Raw genomic sequence first — 10266 nt, forward strand, 5'->3', positions numbered from 1 at the left:
AACACAGATAGGAGTTGCTCCAAAGAACCTTTCTAAACAGGCCCACTTCTATATCCTTTCTTTCTTTCTTCTTTTTTTTTGTTTTTTGTTTTTTTTTTTTTTGAGACAGGGTTTCTCTGTGTAGCCCTGGCTGTCCTGGTAAACTCACTCTGTAGACCAGGCTGGCCTCAAACTCAGAAATTCACCTGCCTCTGCCTCCCAAGTGCTGGGATTAAAGGCGTGTGCCACCACTGCCCGGCCCTTTCTTTTCCACTACCTCTGGTGGGTAAAAGGGAAGTTAAAGCATTTAAGAACCATCATTAAAAATAGGTGTGGAAAAAATAAAGTTACATCTTCCTTTCCATATTGTACTCTTGTGAAACAAATCAACACAAGCTGCTTACAACTAAGCATCGGAGAATTATGTTCCTAAGATTTATTTCTTTTCTACTTCCTCAGTTTTTTAATTCTTAGCACCTGTACACAGACAGGGATATTCTATATTTTAAATCACTATTCAAAGTTAATTTGTTTAGCTTATTGCAGAGATTGTTCTAGCTTCAATTATTGGACTTCTTCAGTCCCTGTGTTTTTCATACAAAAAGATGTACAAGGCTAATAATCTTGTATATTCCCTGCCTGAGTAATAGGTGCAGCCATTTATTTTTCCAAAACTCTTGTTACATTTAGTAGAGAATGGTATTAGAAGTAATCCATCCTGAGCAAGACGAAGTTTGTTTCATTGGGGCTTGCTCAACTCAAAGAGGAAAAACATGTTCATACTAACCTGTATACACAGATAAATACTTCTACATATAAACTGTGTCTGTATTAAGTTAAATATGAATTCACAGCGATGCTCCCAAATTTAAGCTATTATCACATGGGTCATTTTAACTTCCTCCCATTTATTTATCTACAAACTCCAACAAGGAGAACTTTAGTTTCTACTATCTGTCAACCATTTACTTAATGATGCAGTATCAGTACTGTTAACCAGGACACACAGCTTTAGCAACCAGGGTGCGGTGCTTATATGCACTTCCCATTTGCTGTTAGTCTTACAGATTATACATTTCCAAGGCCACTTAGGTCAGTACTCTTTGTCCTATCCCTTTAGTGAGATTATCATATATAATTGTAATACAACAAGATAAGATTCTCCTTTTATAATCTTTATTCTTCCCTAAAAGTCACTAATCTCTTAAATGACTTTCAAATATTTGTATACATTAAGAATCATATATATATATATATATATATATATATATATATATCAAACATACAGCTAGCCTTCAGCATTTCAGAATCTCATAGAACAATTTTATTTTCCTAAAACTGTCCTATGCTTCACTTATTCTCTCCTTTCCCTTAAACTTTTGGTAATCAACTATCATTTTGATGCCTATTTCCTAGAATATTGCAGAATGAAATAATAGAATGTTTTATTTTCATAGTAGCATCTTTTGTTTAGTAAATATGCATATAAAATTTGTATATGTCTTTATATGATTTGATGGCTCAAATCTTTTTGCTGCTAAATATTTCATTGCATCCGTTTGCCAAATTCATCTAATTGGCAGACATTTTGATTAGTTCTACTTTTGGCAATTATGAATAAAGCTATTACAAATATCCACATTCCATATGTATGTATGTATGTATGTATGTATGTATGTATGTATATATATGTATGCATGCATGTATATATATATGGGTTTTTCAAACAGTTGAATAAACAACAGAGTAAATTCTACATCATAGGGGAAAACAATGTTTTGCTTTGTTTTTCAAACTGAGTTCTAAAGAGGCTGTCCCATTTTAAACTCTCACCAGCAATGCTTAAGTATTCCTGTTGCTCTAAATCATCAAAAACATTTGGTATTGTCAGTTTTTTGGATTTTAGTTATTTAAGTGGGAGTTTAACTGTATCTCATCATTTCATGTTACAGTACCTTGGTAACAATGGGAAGATTGAATTCATAGGCATGTCACATTGTAATCTTCTCTGATGAACCATCTAGTCTTACCCTTTGACCACTTTTTAAATTGAGCTATTCATTTTATTATTGCCAAGTTTTAGGATTCTTTGTATAGTCTAGGTACAAGTCCTTTATTATACATGGCTGTGCTTTGAATTATTTTTTTCTAATCTATGATATGTCTTTTGCATATTTTAACATGTCTCTCACAGAAAAGTATATAATTTGAACAAAATATAATTTATCAATTCTTTATATAAGTTGTGCTTTGGGTGAAAAATATATCATCAAAGACAAGGCCACTTAGATTTTTTTTTCCATTTTCTTCTAAATGTTTTGGAGTATTGTTTTGTCCATAAGTCTATGGCACATTTTCAATGAGTTTTTATAATAGAGGAAAGGTTTGTGCCTAGTTTTGAATGTAGATATCCAGTTGTTCTTGTACCATTTGGAGAAAAGACTATCATTTCTGCATTGAAGTACCTTTGTCAAAGTTCGATTGAGTATATGTGTGTGGACCTAATTCTGAGGCATCTGCTTTGCTCCACTGACCCATTTGTCTTTGCCACCAATGCCACATGATATTAGATTATAGTTAATTCTTGAAGGTAGGTAGTATCAGTTGTAATATTGTTCTTCAGTATTGTGTTGGATATTCTGTAACTTTTCTCTTTCCATATAAACTTAGAATCTATTTCTTAATATACAATTAGCTTGTCGAATTCTTTTTTTGGGGGGGGGAGGCTGTGTGGACTCCACAGACCAATTTGGAAAAGCATGGTATTTTAACACTATCCAAATTTTAATCCGTGAATCCAAAGTATCTCTAAATTTGCCATTTTTTCTTTTTTTCATTATATTTGGCTTTCTAGCACACAGATCCCACATATGTTTTGTTAAAATTATATCTAAATATTTTGTTCTTTCTGTTGTGATACTAAATACTTTAAACAAAAAATTTAATTCTGTATTCCCTATATACAGGTAGAAATCTGACTTTGTATAAAGAAGGCTTATATGATCCAAACTATACTTACTTAATAGTTTAGTTTACTAGATTTCTGGCTAATTATTTGGGATTTTTGACAAAATTACCTATGAACAGTATTATTGTTTTTTTTTAGTTCCTAATCCATGAACTTTCAATTTCCTTGGTTTTAATTCACTGGACAACACTTCCAGTATGCTGTCAAAAAGGAGTGGTTAAAGAGGATACTCTTATTTTGTTCTGAACTAAAGGGGGAAATATCTACTTTACTTTCAGGCATGATACATGGTATTGTAGCTATTCTTCACTAATTTAAGGATATTCTTCTCTTTTCATAGTTCATTAAGTTTTAAAACATGAATGGATGCCAAGGCATTTTTCAAATGCTTTTTCTACATCACATGAAACGAACACATGGTTTTTCTTATTTAGTCTATTTGGTATGATAGACTATATTTGATTTCCAAATGTTAAACCAGCTTTAGATGTCTGTTGATAATAATATGTAATTATCTCTATACATTATTAAATCTCATTTTCTAATATTTTGAGTTAAATATAAAGACTCAAGAGAACATATTAATGCTTTCATTAGCATATATTAATTATATATAATATTGGATTTCATTATGACACTCAAAATGTTTTGATTTTTGCTTTATGAATAAGATAGGAGGTTGCAATTTTCTTTTATTGTAATGTTTTTAACTGATTTCTATAAGCTAAGTCTCGTTTCACAAAATGTGTTCTTTCTGCTTCTGTTTTACAGAATGAGAAAATCGTTTTATCTTATCTCCGTATATTCTTTTTTCTGTGTTCTTCCTTTACATAGATCTGGATTACTAATCTATCTAATGTTCTTAGACTCTGGAGTACAACTGTGACAAATTCTCTAGATTCTTGTTTGTCTGGGAAACTGTTACTGTGCTACAACTGTTGTGAAAGGATCCATTTTCTGGATAAACTTCTATGTAGGTAGGAGGTTTTCTCTCTAACCATGAAGATTTCATTACAGTTTCTTCTTGCTTGTGGTAAGTCTGATGTAATTCTCTTTGATCTTATATAAAGTATTCCTTTTTTTCTTGTCTTGTATTTCTGTAGTTTGACTATATTATGCTTATGTGCAGTTTTTGATATTCATCTTGCTTAACGTTCTCTTAGATTCCTGTATGTATGGCTAATCTGCCACTATGTTCAAAAAATATTCAGAAACTAATAGTCCGAATCATTCTTTTTGTTCTTGTTCTTACACCTCCCTCCCCTTTCATTCCCCTTCTTACATGTCCTCTATCTCTCCCACACACAATTAAAATATAAATCTTTAAAAAAAGAAAAAATAACTCATTAAGGCAGAAATATCAAATGGTGGGTAAAGAAACAGAAAGCTAGCTCACAGAGGGTAGGAAAAGGCTAATAAATGTAAAAATGTGTATATCTTTACTGGAAATGAGGAATTTGCAATATAAAGATAAATTATGTGTCCAAACTATTAAACTCTAATATAAAATCTTGGTTTGGAAGTTAGCTATAGCTCACTATGATGTTATGATAGCGAGAGATAAAGTTGGGACAGAATCTGGATTTCAAACAAGGGGTAGTGCATGTTTTAAGGCTCTTTTAATTGTCGAGCTAAAATTGGTTTTGTCTCTTCTACAGTATTTATTGTAAGTTGTATTGACTGTATAATTTCCAATTATATTAGTGTGTAGAAGCCTGGCATGTCTGTTATGGGGTTCTATCAACCAGCTTTCGTCTCACTGCCCTGAGTATTAGAAAACCTTGATTCACTGAAAAAAGCTTGAAAGTGCTGGAAGAAGTGAGTTAGGCTTTAAGCAGAAGCAAGAGGGTAGCAGGCTTGATTATTGTTGGTATAACAGCTTTAATTCCATTAATTGCTAGCACCACTTCTTCTGCAATAGCATTGACACAAGGAGTTAAGACAACTATTTTTGTTAACCATCTAGCAAAAAATGTTACTAATGTATTGAGTATACAAAAGGATTTATATAGGTATCTGTAACACCACATGATGCTCTATAACCCATTCAAATTATCTGGATGAAGTTCAGAGTTCAAGAGTTTAGGAGCCATCCCAAGTGTCATGACAAATATCATTGGAGTAGTGTTACTTTTGAAATTCACAATGATTTTCATTATAATTAGAAAAAAGTTTAAAGACACCCGTAGGATATTTGGCATAATCCTAACACCTCTCTGGATGTTTTAATTTTGCATAGTGATATTATGAATATAAAGAATGCTGCTCTGTTGACCTTTGATGCTGCAGATAATGCTGATAAGATTATCCATGGCCTGAGGTCAGTATTTCCATTTTGGTCAAACCTCAGGAATGGCATATATAGCTTGATTAGGCTAGCCCTTCTTGTCCTGGGAATACTTTTATTCCTGCTCATCGTGTTAAAGCTTGTCTCTAACTACATCAACAGGCTGGCAGCCAAAGAACATGACTTGAAACTGATAATGGACCCCCAGACAGAGTTATTAATTTAACAGGCTAGCAAGCCAAGGATGGGTAAGATTCTGCACAGAGCCTTGCCAACCTAGACAGAAGTGCATTGCTTTTTTTTTTAGTCAAAACAGTAAGAAAAAAATATGTAAAGTATGACATTATCTATATAGTTTCAAACTGTATAAAAAGATATTTGTGAATATTTATGAGTAGCTAAGATATATCTTCAGTTAAGGTAGAGTTATATCCTTGATGTACCAGGTAGGGCCTTCCCCTTCTCAGAGGAAAAGGAGGTGGGGATGGCAGGAGGAGCTGTGCAGGGTGTTGGGAGGAGGGGGGCTGATATTGGGATATAAAGTGAATAAATAAATAAATTTATTAAAAAAAAACAAGATAGGGTCATGTCTTGATAAATCCTATTTAACTTGAAAACATCCTAAATTGGAAACACACTTAATATATTCTATGGAACACTGCAGCTTAACCTAGTACTCTGGAGTATCAGTTCTTTCTCCTCACAATATGTAGCTGACTGTGAGCTACAGGTCACTGCACTGCTCAGAATCTCAATAAAGTACCATAGCACCACAATGCACACTGCTAGCTTGACAAAAATAAAAACAAAAATTCAAAATATAGAGTGTAGGGTCTACTGAATGTATATTGTTCTCAAACCATAAGGAAAAACAAAGTCCATTTAGTTACCATTCAGTAGGGACAGTTGTATACAGTTTTAGATAGTAAATACATAAAAATACCCACAGGAACAGAGCAAGCAAATTCAAAGTAGTGGATAAACCTAGAAAGAAGGAAGAATGGGATTGATGAATGCACAAAATTCTTCAGGCATATCTATAATGCGCTACTAATTTTTAAAACTAAGCAAATATGCAAAGTTATTAAATCTTTGTAGACATGGCTAGCTAAGTATATGGATATTTCCTAATTTATTCATGAGTTATTCAGTAACAGCTCATGAAAAAAGTAGATGAACATCAAGCTACCTACTCTTGGAACAGGAGTAACATAACAGAAAGGCAAAGTACTTCAGCAGCCCTCCATCCATGCTTTTAAAATCAGGGACTGTTATCATTATCTTTTATTCTATTTTCTAAAATTAATGCTTTAAGGATTTGTGCTGTGAACACTATCCACGACCAAATGGTTAATCACTAAGAAATTGGTGGTTATATTTCCTATAATTCAGAGATACTAGTGGTTATGAGTAAATCTCATTATGCTATTTTAAAAATCCAAGGGGACTTTAGAACCTATGAAAGGCACACAGAACATGCTAGGAGATAGACTATTTAAATAGTATGCAGAAAATGACAGTTAGGGTCAAGGACAAACAGAATCACTGTACCTATGTCAGAATCTTTGGCGTAAGCAAAGGTATTTTTAAAATGTTGCATTAAGTAGAGGTAAATGAAAGCAAAAATAACCCAGGTTGTTTTCTTGATGTGGCCTATACCTTGTTTGGTTCCCCTGGATTATATGAAGAAAACATAGGAATGTTTCGGATCTCCTCCTCTGACAAACGGTTTCTCTGGATCTCATCTTCTGGGATAAATTCTATTGGTTGCTTCAGCTTCTTAGGCCCAGTCCAACATTGCTCAGGTGGAAAATCAATAACTTTTGCCACATGGAGACTGGGGCCTTTACCCTGTGCTGCCTGTTTTCCCTTGTCCTGGATGAGTGATGGGTTCTCAGCTGTGCCACTACCACTCACTGATGCAGCTGAGACCAGTGAGTGGGAAGCAAAGGGTTCACCTCTCAAAAGTTGGAACTCTTCAAGACGTTTTTTCATTATAGTCTCGTGGTAAAAACTTTCCAGGTTGTTCATGGGATCACCTTTGTTCTTCTTTGGGGGTTCATCTGGATCAAGACAAAGAGATATGGAAGTTCTACAAAGCCTCCCCAGTACAACTTTTTAAAAATTAATAAAAATTAAATTCTGGATCTTAGATACAGAACCTCTTTTAGGAAATGTCCTTATAACATGTAGCAAATACATGTGCATGTACGTATGTGTGTGCATGCGTGTGAGCATGTGCATGTAAGCATATGTATCTTAAGACTGTCCAGCTCAAGCAAGGCCAATACATGGCAGAGTAAGTAAGGCACCCAGAAACGTCAAGTTCATGCAAGTATACATACCTCTAACTTATAAGGACATTTGAAGAACAGAACCAGGATGGCATTTTCATACTCATGAACTTAATAATTCCTACATATCATTTGATTCCAAGGTTATATTTGAAATACCTTGATTATTTCTGTGATTTTTTTAAAGTACATGGTTACATAATCAAGATCTAAATCAGTTTTTTTTTTTGCTATTACAGCTTTTAAATACCTTTTCTGTCCCGTCCCTTCATCAACTTTCCTCCTCTGTCTATTGATATTATAGAACCACTATCTACTCTATGAAGAAATTGATTTAATGAAGTGTTTTCTTATGATAACTTCTTCCCAAATTCTTCCATTTCTTGACAGTCTAATTCAGTAGTCATTTGTCACTATTTACTATTTTTTAAATTATCAATTTGAGTCAAATTTAGTGCATTTCAAATTCTCAACAGATATATAATTGCTCTTATATACCAGATTATCAAGAACAGATAGAGAACATTTATATGTTCTAGAAAGCTACATTAAACATGGTGTCTGTAAAAACTTAACTGGATCCATGTTTAATATTTAAGGCAAAGCAATTCATATATAGCTGTGTATTTCCTATTATACCATGTCCAAGGCACATAACACTAAGCACATTTTTAGTGATATTAAGATTAATCAGTGAATTTAAGTGCTATTTGTGCATCCCCCAATTATTACATATTCCCATACAACTTCTACCTTATAGGATTTATATCCTTGGTGATTACTGTTTAGATCTATTAACTTATGAATTACAAAATGAGGCTTCCTTGACTCTGTTATTTCCTTTGAATTTTAAATCTGGAATCAATAAATCATCAACTCTTTAGCTTTCCTGAATATAGTTTATATAAGAAAAGCAGGATGAATGCTTGATTCTATCTGGTTTTCATTATTCATGAGAGTAAGGAAATATCTAATGGTGACCAGTGGTTATTTTTCAGTATAATTATGAAATCATGTATTTTTATGATTGCTTTTGTTTCAATTAAATATAATAATTATTTGTGATAGTGGACAAACTGTCCCACTTAGGACCTACAGGAGTCCCAAGCTGATCTTGTACATTTTGTAACTTGAAACTGGACTGGTTTTCCAAAGATCCCTGGTTCCTTTTAGTGAAAAGTACTTGGAAACTACTGTTGTTAGGACTGTTCATTGTTGCTTCTAAGCCTCTGCAGTAGACAATGCTGGGATAGTGTATAGGAGAAAAATAGATCTTATATTTAGAACATCATTTCCAATTCAAATTCAATATGACAAGGTTTGTTCTTAAACTTTGATTTTAGACTTATATCTCTTTTCTTTTATTTTATTTGGAGGGTTGTTTTGGATAGTCATGAGGATCAAATCCAGGGCTGCTTGCCTTCTAGGCAAGTACGCTATCACTGAGATTTTATTTCCAGTTCCTCAGATTTTAATAATATTATTAAGTTGGATTATTAGCTCTTTCTAACAATATACTCACATAATTGAATTTTTTCAAAGCAATAATAATAACAATAAACATACAAAACAAAAACAAAATAAAATACTAATAAAACAACAACAAAATTATTGGGTATACTTTTATATTTGCAGTCCTTAGAGAATATGTACAACATTTACTACATAGTAATAGACATGTATTACTTTACAGTCACTATAGCATTTTCTCTTGGTTGTTATGGTACCAGTTATGTTTCTCATTTGTTTTATTTGCTTCAGGTTTTTTTGTTTGTTTGTTTGTTTGTTTGTTTGTTTACTTTTATAGATTTCTTCTTTCTTTGAGTTTTGGGTGCATGTGAAGCTGCAGACTGAACTCAGGCCTTAGTGAATGTTAAGCAAGCATTCAACCGTGAAGTACAATCCCCAGCCCTTTTCTGTTTTTCATTAAAGTTTTTATTACATTTATAATCATATAAAACCTTTATATGGCTCTCAATTGAAAAAGGTTATACTGTACCTTTATGGAAGTATCATTCTATCTCTGATCCCTTCGTTTCATTCCCTGTGTTCCCCATAAATACTATTTCTTATTAGTTTGACTTATGGGTCCAGTATTTCCTTTTTTTCTGAAACTATATGTATACATACATGAAATTCATTAGTTATATTCTTTTCCTATATAAATACTGGTCTGAAGCTTGCTTTTTAGATTTTAACACTATGTCCTATTAGTAATTCTATATTGACATAAAAACTATTCTTTTGCTTTCTTAAAGTTACACAGTACTGTGTGTTTATGTATAATAGTTATTTGGATATTTTCCTATGAATAAACCCTGAAATATGGGTTTTATATCTGAAGTCTTATGGCTGTTTTGAACTATGCCCTGAAAATTAGCCTTGTGTGTTTTTGTGTGTGTACATGTATGTGTGTGTGATAGACACACACACACACACACACGCACATGCACGCACACGCACGCACACACAAACATACATACATACAATTTGGTATTTTTCAAGCATTTCTTTTAAATAAATGCTAAAAGGTGAAATTGCTGAGACAAAAAGAGTAAATGTTTATATACTTCTAATACACAAATTCCACCCTGAGGTAATTGTACTTTTCTGTATTTCTACCAGCAATGTATAAGAGTAGTTATCTCTTAAGATACAAAAAGTGAATTCAAGAAAAAGAAGCCATGAATAAGAGAGAGAGAGAGAGAGAGAGAGAGAGAGAGAGAGAGAGAGAGAGA

The 10266-nt window shown here is 32.9% G+C and overlaps 1 protein-coding gene across 1 annotated transcript in view; it reads right to left on the bottom strand.

Annotated features, from left to right (window-relative positions):
- The window catches only part of Rbm41 (RNA binding motif protein 41), a 44735-nt gene that overhangs the window by 10413 nt on the left and 24056 nt on the right, over positions 1-10266 (bottom strand). The window contains exon 5 of the mRNA XM_028767469.1: positions 6894-7297. Coding sequence (XP_028623302.1) covers positions 6894-7297 — 404 coding nt within the window. The remainder of the gene's footprint in view (positions 1-6893; positions 7298-10266) is intronic.

The sequence above is a fragment of the Grammomys surdaster genome, unplaced genomic scaffold (genome assembly GCF_004785775.1).
Source record: "Grammomys surdaster isolate TR1022 unplaced genomic scaffold, NIH_TR_1.0 173, whole genome shotgun sequence".
Lineage (NCBI taxonomy): Eukaryota > Metazoa > Chordata > Mammalia > Rodentia > Muridae > Grammomys > Grammomys surdaster.